Source organism: Cibotium barometz, chromosome 5, assembly GCF_041138505.1.
Source record: "Cibotium barometz isolate CiBa-2024 chromosome 5, ASM4113850v1, whole genome shotgun sequence".
NCBI classification, from domain to species: Eukaryota; Viridiplantae; Streptophyta; class Polypodiopsida; order Cyatheales; family Cibotiaceae; genus Cibotium; species Cibotium barometz.
Window position 1 is genome coordinate 49,428,014 of NC_141050.1, and position 14,480 is coordinate 49,442,493.

Here is a 14,480-nt window from a genome sequence, read left to right on the forward strand (position 1 = left end):
AATAAATAAAGCACCCAACAGCCTGAGCATATGTAGTGGCATCAAAGGAAATACTGTCATCTTGTAGTGACAGTTTCATCCCAGGCTCCATAGGAGTGCTAATAGGCTTGCAATCCTGAAATTTAAACTTCTCCAGAAGTTTAGCAACATACCGAGATTGCAACAACCAAATGCCACTGTTATCCTCCACAAACTGTATGCCCAAATAGTAGTGTACGAGCCCCAAATCAGACATGTCAAATGTCTGTTGCAGTATCTCTTTAAAAGCTGCATTTTTGTCATCATTTGATCCCATGAGCAAGAGATCATCTACATAAAGACTGATGACCAGTAGATCTTTCTCTTCTTTCTTTACATACAAAGTGGCTTCTGATGGACTGTTCACAAAGCCTTGAGTGAGTAGGAAAGCATCTATCTTTGCATACCAAGCTCGTGGAGCTTGTTTCAAACCATACAAGGCCTTTTTCAGCCTGCATACTTTCCCTTCATGACCATGTTCTGCAAAACCTATGGGCTGATATACATAAACTTCCTCCTCGAGGTCCCCATGTAGGAAAGCAGTCTTAATGTCCAACTGGTGAACAACCCAACTACGATGTGAAGCCAATGCAATGACACACCTAAGTGTCGACATACGGGATGTAGGAGCAAATGTCTCCTCATAATCAATGGCAAATGCCCTTCTTCTGTGCATAGCCCTTTGCAACTAGACGGGCTTTGTACCTGTCAATGGATCCATCTGCATGTCTTTTCAACTTATAGACCCACTTAGTACCAATGGCTTTCTTGCCTTTGGGCAGATCAACCAAATCCCATGTTTGATTCCTTTTAATAGAATCAAGCTCATCTTGCATGGCTTTATTCCAATGCACGTTGTCTCGTGCATTCACAAATGAATCAGGCTCATCATCATCCTGTAAACTGGCTGCCATAACCATATTCAAATCCATGATGTGTGCATGCTCATTGGTCCTTGTCTCCCTACGAGTACGACCAGCAAGAGGACCCTCTAGATGGCTCTCTTGTAATGTCCTCAAATACCACCTAGGTATGTGTCTGACTTGTGGTGCTTGCTGCCCCATATTTGGTTCAGCTTTTGGCTCAATTTGCTGCTGAATTTCTGCACCACCTTCATGATTTGTTGGCTGTCCTGTACCCTCATGAGTTGGATCACCAACTGTGGAACGAAACTCCATAGGTAGTAGACCTTCAAACACATCATTTTCAGCCTGATTTGCATCATAACCAGCCATGGATATTTTCGATTTTTCATCAAAAATGACATCCCGACTAGTGAATATCTTCTTGGATAGTGGGTCATATAACCGGTAGCCCTTGCTTTCACGGCTATACCCAACAAAAATGCATTTTGTGGCTTTATCATCCAACTTCCTCCTCAACTCTTTGGGTATGTGTGCATATGCAAGACACCCAAAAGTACGAAAATGTGATACCGAAGGCTTGCGGCCATGCCAAGCCTCAAAAGGAGTAATGGAAACCAATGCCTTTGTGGGACATCGATTCAAAATATGACAAGCACACATGACAGCTTCCACCCAAAAGATATGTGGTAGCTTCTTTGCCTTTAGCATACATTTGGCCATCTCCATGAGTGACCGATTCTTCCTTTCTGCAACCCCATTCTGCTGTGGAGTATAAGGAGTAGTATACTGATGTTTGATACCCCTACTCTCAAGAAAGGAATTCAACATGTGTGACATATATTCCCCCCCTCGGTCAGAACGGAGAGTCTTAACCTTGCATCCTGACTCTGTTTCAGCAAATGCTACAAAGGCCAAAAATGCATCATATACCTGTGATTTTTGTGTCAACGGATAGACCCAACATATACGAGAGAAGTCATCAATAAATGTAGCAAAATAGAAGCAACCTCCTAATGACTTCGTCTGCATGGGACCACAAAGATCACTGTGTATAAGCTGCAACTTTGCAGTTGCTCGTAGAGCCTGATCACGTGGGAAGGAAAACCGATGCATTTTTCCCAAAATACATCCTTCACATATGTGATCTGGAGGCTTCTTCATAAGAGGTAGGTCTGTAAACATGTTATGTCGCTGCATAAGCATAAGACTACCAAAATTTACATGCCCCATGCGAGCATGCCATAACTCCGCATCAACCATAGCTGGAGTAAGAGTGAATGCATTATAAGCAGACTGATCCACTGGCTGAAATGCATCCAACTGATAAAGTCCATGACATAATGTACCAGTAAGCATCAAGGTCAAAGCATTAGCTTTGTCTCTGACCATGCATTTGTCATCATCAAAGTGGACTTGCATACCACAGTTTGCTAAAGAAGAAATGGACAACAAATTCTTCTTTATCCTTGGTACATATAAGGCATCTGTAAGGCGAAGAATAGAGCCATCAATGGCTGTGAGCTGAATCTCCCCAATGCCACGAATTGGATATGAAGCATTGTTGGCACACTGAACAGTTTTGCCAACAGGGGCAGGGCCTACATGACAAAACAAATCCCTGCGAGATGTGATATGCTTTGAAGCACCACTATCAAAATACCAAGTACATGCATGCTCTGTCATACTGAGTGCCTGCGAAGACCAAGAGGCATCATAGCTGCATGTATAGAAACAGTAATCCCTGTCCTCAACAAAAGAAGCAGTCTCTGGAGAAGCTTTAGAGGCATCATTTACAGACATCCCAGATTCTTTTGCCTTCTCTTTGGCAATTCTCTTTCTACACTCTGTGATGTAGTGACCTGGTTTCTTACAGTAATGGCATTTGCCCTTCTTCTTGGACTGTCCATCACCTTTCTTGGTATCCTGAGATGAACCACCATCACCTGAATTCTGATTTGAACTCTTTGGCTGAGATTTGCCTTTCCCCTTTTGACCTGTAGTAAATGCTTGTTCAGCACTTGTGTTCATATTCATATTCTTCCTGATTTGCCCTTCTTGTAGCAAGAGAGCAACAAGTTCCTGATACTTAAGGGGTTCAATAGCATTCCTCTTGCTGAGGTTCAAAGAGGTATGAAAAGCCAAGTAAGATCTTGGCAAAGAGTTCAAGATGGTGGACACAAGCTGTGTCTCAGGAATAATCTCATCCACATTGATGAGTTGCTCTCTCAAATCCTGCAGCTTGTTTAAGTGGCTAGACATATCATCTCCTTCATGCATTTTTTGATTTTCCAGCTCTCTTTTCAAAAACAAGATCCGAGCCTCATTACGAGAAGCATACATCTGCTCCAAAGTCACCCATGCATTCCGTGAAGAGCCAGCTGAACGAATATGAGGTATAATAGACCTCTGTACTGACAATGCAATGAGTGACAAGGCTTGTGCATCTCTGGCATCCCATGTCTTCTGAGCATTTGTTTTTTGAACAGGCAATGGTTGACTTGGTGCCTGTACCTGTTGTCCTCGTCCACGAGCACCCCCTTGGGGAGGAGTCTCTGGAGCCAATGGACCTGGACGTGGCTCATCACCACTAACAAAATCCCAAAGACGTTTTGCCACGAGCACATTTCTCAGCATAAAACTCCACAAGGAGTAGTTCGTGTCGTCCAATTTGTCTTCCTTAGACAAATACGTGAATACATCACTCTGCTGTTGATTTGCCATTATGCCAATGCACAATTTTGTACCTGTGTATTAAAAACCCCAATAGCAAGAACCCTGAAAGCAACTGTACTCCACTGAATATAGCTAACCCAAATATGCCTGCACTCTCAATCCTCTGAATGTGCAAAACAATGCACCACTGACTGAGTAGAGCAGCACAAATGGCTTACACAGTGCCAAAATGCCCAAAAAATGCCCAAAGTTACTGCACCCAAAACCTTGCAAGAAACCTATAGAGATTTCTTTGCAAGAAAATCTGCCTGTATTTGCCAGAAGATTTTCACAGAGAAAAATGCCCAAATTTCAAAACTTGTAAAGCTTACCACAACTGTACGGAGCAAGTTTTGGTGTCCTGTAAGGAACAAGTACAGTCGACTGTACTGTGCAGGTACACAGTAGCTGCAGTCGTGGTACTGTACGGAAGCAGGTACGGAAGCTGCAGTCGACTATTGACTTCAAATATGCGCAGCAGGTACAGTCGTCTGGTACTAAACAGGTACGCAGCAGGTCGCCTGTACGGAATGATGCAGGTGCAGGTCGCCTGTACGGACAGCTGTACGGCTGTCTGCGCAGGACAGTACTGCTGTCTACGCAGGTGTGTACGGAGGTTGACGGCGCTGTCTGCGCAGGTGTGAAACAGTACGGGCAGGCACAGTGTACGGAGCAGGACAGTAGCCTGTACGGTGCTGTGTAGCTGTCGGCGAACTTGTACGGACAGCTGCAAAGGTACGGACTGTTGCAGGCGAAGCTGTACGGGCAGTTGCAGGCGAAGCTAATGAAGATGGCCTGTACGGATGGTGGTGTGGAACAGTACGGGCAGGGCAAGGGCAGGCCAACCTGGTTGCTCTGATACCAAATGAAGGCTTTCAGCTGTTAGGGTTAGGGTTTGGAGGTACTGCAAACACAAACGTAGAGAGCAGAGAGAGAGAGCACGACTCTTGTTGTATTCAGTATGATAATGTGAAGTACAATAGCCACATAATGAAGTGACCTAAAAGATGTGTTCACATGTCCGGCCATAAAGTGTGCCGGGTGGACCAAAACACTTATAAACTGTTATAAGTGAAACTAAGCTGAACTGGGGGAAAAAACCTCCACTAACTGAAGCAAAAAGTGCCCCAGTAATCTACTGATGATCACTAGCACTCCTCTAGGTGCATACACAGCATAAAACCCAACAGGTTGCACAGAATGCAAGTTAGCAACCATAGTCATTGAGTGGACCAAGAAAGTTCTCATCCAGTGATTCTGTTGATAGACCATGGAGTGGCAGGCTGCGTCATAATACCAGTGTTAAAAATGTAGTTCGTACAGAACATAAAGGCAAAGAGAAAGTGGTTGAGCCTCTTGGTATGTCTGATATTTTTGCAGGACATTCTCTTTTTGATAGAGATTCTAGTGGTTCGGAGATGAGCCTTGATGAGGAGCTTGGGATTCCAGCAATGAGGACACTTGGTGTGAAGAAGGCTATGGAAGCCATGAATACAAAGTTACGAAGATCTGGAAGAGTCAAAAACCCTCTGCAGGGTTGACTTATGATGGTTCTGTGGCACATTACTATGCTTATATGGCAAAAGTTGTGCAGGTTGCAGAACCCACATGTTTTGATGAGGCTATTGGAAATGTGTGTTGGGAGAAAGCTATGGATGAGGAGATGGATGCATTGTATGGAAATGAGACTTGGGATTTGGTGCCATTGCTTGAAGACAAGAAAGCTATTGGCTGTAAGTAGGTGTATAAGGTGAAACATAATAGTGATGGTAGCATAAGCCGGTACAAGCTAGATTAGTAGCCAAAGGATATGCGCAGACACATGGGATTGATTTATGAGGAGACATTTGTCCCAATTGCAAAGATGGCAACTGTGAGAGTTGTGATTGCGGTGGCTGCAGCTAAAGGCTGGTTTTTATATCAGATGGATGTAAAAAATGCGTTCTTGCATGGTGACCTACAAGAAGAGGTGTATATGGATCAGCCACCAGGTTTTGAGGATATAGGTCACCTAGAGTATGTATGTAAGCTTCGTAAGGCCTTGTATGGACTGAAGCAAGCTCTACGAGCATGGCATGACAAGATTGTTGAGTATCTTCACTATTGGTTTTGATATGGTAGATGCAGATCACTCTTTGTATGTGCGCAAGAGTGATATGAGTATTGTGATCATCACCATCTATGTAGATGATCTTATTGTTGGGGGTGATAACTTGGAAGAGATTGAGCATGTGAAAAGTCTTCTCAAAAGGAAGTTTGAGATGAAGGATTTGGGAGATTTGCACGACTTTTTGGGAATTGAGGTCATTCGTACACTTAAGGATATTTGGCTGTCACAGAGACAATATCTCTTGGACATGTTGTCCAAGTATGGGATGGCTGATTCTAAGCCAATCTCGGTATGTCACGATCAGAAGGTCAGATTTGAGTTACACTGTTGGCCTAGAGAGCCAGTTTATGCATGTTCCGCGCAAACCACATCTTGACAGTGTGCGACGCACACTTCGGTACTTGAGGACCGCTGTTGATTATGCATTGTTTTATGCAGCAGGTGTACCATTGGAGCTATATGGGTACACAGATGCAGATTAGGCAGGTAGCATCTCAGACAGGAGATCTACCAGTGGATTTATGTTTTCATTGGGGAGTACTGCTGTGACATGGAGCAGCAAGAAGCAGCCCACAGTTTCCTTGTCGAGTATAAAGAGTACAGAGGAGCTGCAGTGGCAGCATGTGAGGTAGCTTGGTTACGCAAGCTACTTGTTGATTTGGGGTTACATGTGGAGAGAAAGGTTGTCATATATTGTGACAATCGTAGCAGTATACAGGTGGCGAGGAACCTAGTTTTTCATGCGGGGACAAAACACATTGAGATACATTACCACTTTATCAGGAGAGAGTCTTGGTAGGCGACTTGGCCTACGTTTGCACACAGAATCAGGTCGCTGACATCTTCACGAAGGCCTTGGGAGTTGAGAAACTTCGCAGATTTCGAGATATGCTTGGAGTCCATGAGCTGGGGTTGAGCTTGAGGGGGAGTGTTGAGATGTCAAGCTCAACATGAGCTGACACTCACGAGGCGCCTGCATGACCATTCGACATTTATATCACTGGCGGGTTTGGTAGTTGGCACCGACATATCTTTGCCAGAGATTTGACAGCTGGACTACACTGACTGGTCCACATCTACCCACTCCTCTTAGTGTGTTCACATTATGGATCGCTTGTATTTACTCTATTATATGTGTTAGTCACTTTATCTTCATTGTAGACCTCTTTTGTTGTGTGAAGAAGAAGAATTTCCAGTCTCTTACCTTGTGTGTTCTATTCTAGGGTTTGTGTGAGTGTGTGTGTGCTTGCAAGAGCTCCAGCTCTCCTCTCCCCTGTATCTTTTCACCTAGCATCTCTCTGTGTAAATTGGCCTCAGTCTTCAGGCAAAACCAAAGGGCGGTGCAAAACAAACTTGTACACAAAACATTTCAATACCTTTGAAGGCTTAGAAAAGGAAAACAAACAGGGGGAGCTAGAGTGCTGCTGCAAACAGTACATGGACACCGATTGTCCCCAAAACGCAGTGGTGTTCCTTGCGGTATTTCTTTAATTGATTATAAGAGAGCTTTGATTACAATAAGGCTGGAAACTTTGCCGTCATAGTAGGACTCCTGAAGCCTGCAAAGACTTGCGTCATGGCTTCATATCCACTTGGCATCCACAAACAAGTCCAGCCATTGTTCACATCAAAAGACTCCCAAACCCTCTCAAAAGAGAACTCGCATGACAGCACAACATACCATACAGTAGACACACCTGTACACTTCCTCTCTACCTTCCAAGGGTACTATCCATCTCAGTCATGGATTCCCTGTCCCCTGTCCAATCAGTAGCAAGGCTATACCAAACATGTGTCCACTCCTGTAACCGCTGCTTGCATGTGACATATCTCCTGGAGAAACCCAAAAACATGTTTCCACATAAAACAAAGACCTATTTCAGCAAACATCGGGAGACTTGTTTTCCCATTAAACATCTGGTCTGGCCCAGCATGAAAACCCATGTCTTGTTTCCACGTGAAGACATTCTGGGCACATACTCAAATGTAGTGCCAACACAACACGCAAACCCTTCTGCCACCCACAAGTGGGGCAGATTGGCTAGTGCGAGGGCCCTTATAAAGGCCATGATCCACCCGAGTTCAAGTCCCACGGTTGGTCGTATATGCCCTCGTGTTGCATTCTATCAACGTTAATACCTCTCTCTCTCTCTCTCTCTCTCTCTCTCTCTCTCTCTCTCTCTCTTTCTTCTCCTTTTCTACTTTTTCACTCCTCCTCCTCTTTTGTCAATTCCTGTTCAATTTCTCTCAGATTTCTCTTATTCCTCCAAAATTTTTGAATTTCTGAAATTGGCCCAATTTTCCTCAATTTTCTGTCTCCAATTATCCCCAATTTGCCAAATTTCTGAAATTGGCCCGAATTCCCCCAAATTCCTACCCCCTATTGTTCCCAATTTTTCCAAATTTCTTAAAATATTTCAAATTTTTTTGATTTTTCCCAATTTCTTAAGTTCCCCCAATTGTCCCTAATTTCTTTATTTCTCCCAATTGTTTTTGATTTTTTATTTTCTCCCAATTTCTCCTAATTTTTAAATTTTTTTTCAATTGTCCCAATTTTCCCAAATTTGCCCAAATTTCTTTCATCATGGAAGGAATTTCGGTTGGATGGAGGTGATTGAAAACAAGGAGGGAAACAAGGTCATTAATTGGAGATGCAAGCATTGCAACAATGTCTACATAGGGACTGCACTGTGAGTGAAAGCCCATCTTCTCAACTTTCTCGAGAAAGGTGTTGCTTGTTGCACGACGGATATTCTAGATGATGTAATCTTGAGAATTGGTGGTGATCCAGCTACCATCCGTGCTGCAAAGAGAGCCCACATTGAGGTATTGGTGGCGCCACCTTCCATTGGAGATTCCTCCCCAACCTTGCTCCAACAGGAAGCTCCATCGGTTGCTGCTTCTTCTCGGGCTCATGTCACATCTCATCCATAGAGTGCTTATGGAGGTAATGTTACACATGCATGTCAATGTGTCAAATAGGCCGTTGCAACAAGGTTGGAGCAAGCTCAAGCATGAAAATGCTAGATGAAGAGTGAGGCAATATTTCTTTGAGTGTAACGTGGCATTTGACCATGCACGAAAGCTTGCCTTCTTGAATATGATGAGTGCGGTGGCAGATGCAGGGTCTTCTTTAAGCCCCCATCCTATGAGACTCTTCGCACTAAGGAGTTGAAGGCGGAGGTAGAAGAGATTGAGAAAGAGCTGGCCCCAATTAGGGCTGCATGGGTGTGCACCATACTATGTGATGGATGGTCAGACACCCAACGACGACCTCTTATCAACATCCTCGTGTCTTGTTGCATAGGCACTACTTTCTTGACTAGCATTGATGGTTCCGCAGAGGCTCATACAGCTCAATACATTTATGAGCAACTGAAGGTGGCAATTGAGGAGGTGCGAAACGCAAATGTGGTCACAATCATCACAGACAATGCAAGCAATTGCAAGGCTGCAGGTACTCTTGTGGAGAGGGATTTTCCACACATTTGTTGGGTGCCTTGTGCATCACACTCTCTTGACCTACTCATAGAGGATGTGGGAAAGATTGGATGGGTGGCTGACGTAGTCAAGAAGGCAGAGTTTATGGTCAATTTTGTATGCAGAAAGCAACGAGCTTTTGGGATTTTTAGGGCAAATTGTGAGATAGAGCTAGCCAAGCCTTCAAGCACTCGCTTTGCCTACCTCTTCATAGTGTTGCAAAAGTTGGTGAAATGTCCCCGTGGTTTACGTCGCACGATTGCAGATGACAGGTGGATTGCATGGGATGGGAGTCGGACTCCAGAAGGAAAGAAGTTGAGGACATCATTTATGAGGCTGTGTTTTGGCATGATGCTGAGAGCATTGTCGGATTTATGGAGCCTTTGATTGCTGCACTGCGGCTTAGTGACTCAGAGGGGTGTACCATGGGTATCATCTACGAGTTCATGGACAAGGTGGGCGCCGCCTTTGACGCATGCAACCTCTTCAACGATAATAGGTATGTTTTATGCTCATAGCTATGGAGTTTGTAAATTGTAGTGTATCTATTTTAAATTTTTATGTGCCATTCATGAGAAATTTACATGCAAGGCCCATGGGCTATTGCACAAAGCTCGATTTTTACTTTAAGCTTTGAATTTTATTAGAAGGGATGAAATCAAGGAGATATGGCAAACAAGATGGGAGGCAAGATAGTCAAAGACATGACCGTGAGCTCAATCCAGGATGGAGAGAATACACTACTAGAGTGGAGGCAGATCGATCTTCTTGAGACTCAGCTTTTACGGTTTCGAGATGGACATGATGTAGACTTTGGCTAAGCACGAGCGAGTCTTTGAGATGCACATGTGAAGCCCGTTAGTTGGTGGGAAAAGTACGGTGGAGATTGTGTTGAGCTGCAACACATTGCCTCAAGGGTTCTCTCACAAGATTGTTCATTTGGAGCTTGTGAGAGAAATTGGAGTTTGTTTGCAGCCATACACACCAAAAAAAAAAAACCTGCACAGCTGAAACGCCTAGTGTTTGTGAATTCTAATCTACGGCTCCTTCGAAAGAGGGAACGTACAAAATCCATAATTGAGATCAACCCTAATTTCTTCAAGGTCGAGATTCGTATGGAAGAATTGGTGCACGCTACAAATGAAGACGATGAAGTGTGGGATTTTCTTGCAACCGAGAGAGCACGACTTCAACACTTGCTAGGTCGTGGACCACCACCATAGCCGGAGCCGGAGCCGGAGCCGGAGCCGGCTAGCGATTGGAGTGTCAGTGAGGAGGATGAGCATGACCATGGAGGACATAATGATAGCTCAGACTCTGAGGAGTGAAGCCCAAGACTCTGAGGCTCGAGCATCTTTCTAGCTTTTCTAGTCTTGACTTATTTTTTTTTTTGGATTTGAAATCTGGATATTTATGATATTTTGTAATTTCTCAAGAGCTGCCTTTATAGCTCTATTATTTATGTCATTTGAATTGGAGGCTTGGTATTTTAATTCTTGAATGTTGAATTGTGATTCGTGAGTCCTGATTATAATTCATGATTTATGAACCATGGATCATACTTGCTTGAAATCAATGGTGTTACATGTTTCGTGTAATTCGAAGCTTTTTTATTTTGTCATTCAATTTTTCAAATGTCCATTCACAATTTTAATGTTGTTGCAGTATAGTCTTATGTTGCATGGCACATGCAATGTGCATAAATACAATTGTCAATTTTTACATGACTTCTCTTTGAAGATTGAAGTTCTTAAATCTTTAGTACTGTTTTGCTTAGAAGTCAAGATAGACTCATTTTTGATTTTAATATTTATCATCTATGATCTACTTGACAAGACCATACCCCTAGGCCCTTAAAAATATATTTTTAAAAAAATGACGTATATTTCAGTCTGTTGTAAAAGACGTCCAGTACGCGTGTTATATGTCCCGTCCCGTACCCGGCTTCTATGTAATAATGACGTATTGACTTTGAAACAGGTTGTAGACCTCATTGTTCAAAGACTAGAAAATGAACCAAGCTTTCATCGCCGAGTAGATTTGTTCTTTCTTGTGGACTCAATCACACAGCTTTCTGGGAGTATGCAGGGTATGTTTTCTTTTATATACTCTTATTATTGGTACTCTTGTTAATGTTATGCTGAACGTACAAATATACATCATGTGCCAATTTACAGGTGCTGGAGGAGCAGTGTATCCTCTAGCTGTGCAAGCTGCTTTGCCTCGCCTACTGCATGCAGCTGCACCACCGGGAAGTGTGGCTCGTGAGAATCGGCGGCAGTGTTTGAAGGTAGGTATGCAATGTCTTGATTTGGTGTAGATATACTTTTAAGAAGCAGGCTTTAAGTTTTTGCACATGCTATTGACATTCTATGCTAAAGTATATTAGTGATTGTAAGGGAGATTTTTACATATGGTGGCAGTTGAGCTGTGAACTTCCTTTCATGGTGTCAAGAGCCATGTGGCATAAAAAATCTGAACTTCCCTTTGGGAGCCTGGTTGTGCTGCAGAGCTTCTGGTCATTTTTGTGGGTGGTGGTGGTTAGTTTTTTCTTTGTTGCTAGCTGCTTTGAAGGGAAAATACTTCAATTGTTTTCTCACCAACTATCTTAGACAAACGTTTACAAACAAGTCCCAATCAGGTTAACCAAACGTGAACACCCAATGGGTCATAGTGCTCATTTGCTCTGACTAACTCAGATCTGAAGTATAAGTTTCCTTCTAAGTTTTCAAGGGGTTCCAAAGCAATACAACTACTAAAGGAGTCATTAGGAACCATTATTGTATTATAAAGCTTGTTCCTTTTGGACCTTGGTAATAGACTCAAAAAGATCTATCATTAATTTCATATGGGGGGGAGAGAAAAGCCAGTATGGCAGACATTAGTGCTAGAGAAAGTCATATGAATGAAGTACATGATAGGGTGCTCAAATCTGATCAGTAACAAACACCCGGCGTAGCAAAATACCATGCGGGGACCGACTGTGACACACCGGGGGTGTGTGTTATTAATGACTTCTTGGGCTTAAATTGCTTTAGTAGCTCACTTTGATGTGAGGAATTCTTATTGCAATCAGCCTTTAATGCTTTGAAATTTTCCATAATTATTGGCTTATCGCTGTCCCCTCTTTTGATCATGGAATAAGTCATTTGCTTTGATCCTTCTAGCTAATATGATTTTCAACTCTCTCCTTCTCCATATTTTTACTCAAAATCTTCAGTTCTTCATTTGCCTTGACGTTCTGAAACTAGGCTGTGTGGCGGTGAAGCACACGTGGGAAAAAAATACACAGAAATTGGCTGTTTATCCTTGAGGACCTCAGCACTGTGGTTTGCATGTGGAGATGTGAGTGCTACAGTGGGCATCTTAATATACATAATACAATAACCTGCAGTTGCTCTTAGTGTCTTACATACGTGTCAGGTTCTCTAGCAGTGTGGCTGCATGCACATAAGCCTCAGGTCTACTGAGACACTGGAAGCTTAATAGAGATATCTGGGACACATGCATCAAAAGATGCAAGGGGACTAGGAATCAGGCTAGGTTAAAAGGGGGGAACTTGCTGGTGGTTTGCTAGTTGTGTGATTGCTGGAGATTATACGAACTACAAGGTTGTGTATTGATGTGTTTCACTTTTGGGGCAGGTATTGAAGCTCTGGAGCTTGCGGAAAGTCATGCCTGAGTCTGTTTTGAGGAATTACATGAATGAGCTGGAGTCTCACAATGATGACAAAGCAAGTGGCGTCTCACTTAGAAGACCTGCTCGCTTTGAACGTGCTGTAGATGATCCAATCAGGGAAATGGAGGGAATGTATGTGGATGAATATGGAAGGTGAGCGAGGAGGAGAGCTTGATCTAGCATTAAAAAAAAACCAAGGGCCCCAGTTTTAAAGCAATGATTCTTGACTAGGATTAATTTGTGATATTTATAGTAAAGATAATGTATAGTGCTGTGACTGGTTCTGACAAATTTTGCGTTTAATTGTTGTAACAGCAATGCAACGTTCGGTCTGACTGGTCTTCTGTGTTCTCGCATGTTTGAGGATGATGAAGACCCCTCTGTTGGTGTAAAACAGGCTGAAGGTTTCTTTCAATCTACTGCTGACGAGGCAGAGGAGACTATTGATGTATTTCCTTTTCCACTTGAGAAACACAGACATATATTGGAAGATGTGGAGGGTGAACTTGAGATGGAGGATGCCTCGCCAGAGGGTAGCATGAGAAATGGTTCTGTCTCACAAGGGCCTCAATCACCACCCTTACCTGCAGAACCACCTCCACCACCCCCTCCTGATTGCCCACCTCCATCACCTCCGCCATTGCCTGATTCTCCACCACCGCCACCACCTCCTCCTCCACCTCCTCCTTTGTCTCCACCTCCACCACCTCCTGCTTCCCCCCCTCCAAGCTCTTATCTTTCACCTTTTGTGCATTCTTATGGATCCTCTTCTTCTTTTGCAAGCTTACCCTCTTCTCATCTCTCACCTATTGTGCCACAATCAGGACTAGGTTCTGGTAATGCTATGTGCAGAGAGCAACAGACTGTTCTATCCTTGATAGGAATGCATCAAGTTCATGGATTGACCAGCGATGAGAATAGGTATGAGCATCATCATCAGCAACAATATTCTGCGCAAAACATTATGCAAAACTCATCTCCAGGGGCTGCACAAATTCTAAACAAGGAATCTGCATATGGCTCTCCTACAAGCTTTATGATGACACATACTTCTCAGTCCTTCACTTCTAGCGGGCATCTTTCCCACAATGCTACTCAAGGCCATCAAGCTCAGCGCAGAGGTGCTTACTCTCAAACACAGTACTCCCGCCTGCCGTCTCCGCCACCTTTACCTCCCAGGCTACTTCGTTATGGAAATTCAAAGGCACAATCTTCTTCCCCTTCTTTTGAGAAAGATAAAAGCTTGCTGCATGTAAAACACAGTGAGCGTGAACACCGCCGTTTGCATAGTGATCTTGGCAGGGGAAGGTTTGAAGAGGGGCACATTCCATCTGAAGTTACAGGTGAGGTTTTCCGTTTTTGGTTTGGGACGTTTAGGTTTATAAAATGCATTTAGTGTACTCACAGCACTGGTTGGGTAGGGGAAAAGTAAGAAAAGTATCATTCTTTGTGGTCGCTTATGTTGATTTATTAAACTTTTATCTGTAGATTCTGAGAGAGTTCTGATGACAGGTCAAGTCACCTCACAGGATGAGATCCTTCATAGCCAAAAGTATCCATCCCACGACTCAAGGCCTAGGCCAGAATATGCTCGTGGCCCAGCTCCACAAGCACA

At 43.5% G+C, this 14,480-nt stretch overlaps 1 protein-coding gene and 1 long non-coding RNA gene across 20 annotated transcripts in view; both read left to right on the top strand.

Moving 5' to 3' along the window:
* LOC147638586 (ENHANCER OF AG-4 protein 2-like) overlaps window positions 1-14,480 on the top strand; it is a 37,928-nt gene that overhangs the window by 21,333 nt on the left and 2,115 nt on the right. For 10 of the 19 annotated variants that reach the window (XR_015265925.1, XR_015265931.1, XR_015265929.1 and 7 more), the window contains exons 7-11: window positions 11,167-11,275; window positions 11,364-11,476; window positions 12,831-13,018; window positions 13,181-14,208; window positions 14,354-14,480. The exon at window positions 14,354-14,480 is cut by the window's right edge and continues 125 nt beyond it. Coding sequence is in view for 2 of the 19 variants with exons in the window: in XM_086798506.1 (XP_086654632.1) it covers window positions 11,167-11,275; window positions 11,364-11,476; window positions 12,831-13,018; window positions 13,181-14,208; window positions 14,354-14,480 (1,565 nt within the window). In the remaining 17 variants the exon portion in view is untranslated. The remainder of the gene's footprint in view (window positions 1-11,166; window positions 11,276-11,363; window positions 11,477-12,830; window positions 13,019-13,180; window positions 14,209-14,353) is intronic. The other 9 variants (XR_015265937.1, XR_015265934.1, XR_015265939.1 and 6 more) reach the window with 1 other exon arrangement.
* Window positions 8,889-10,197, top strand: LOC147638587 (uncharacterized). The gene is made up of 2 exons (XR_015265528.1): window positions 8,889-9,685; window positions 9,834-10,197. It is a non-coding gene; the product is annotated as an uncharacterized LOC147638587 (long non-coding RNA).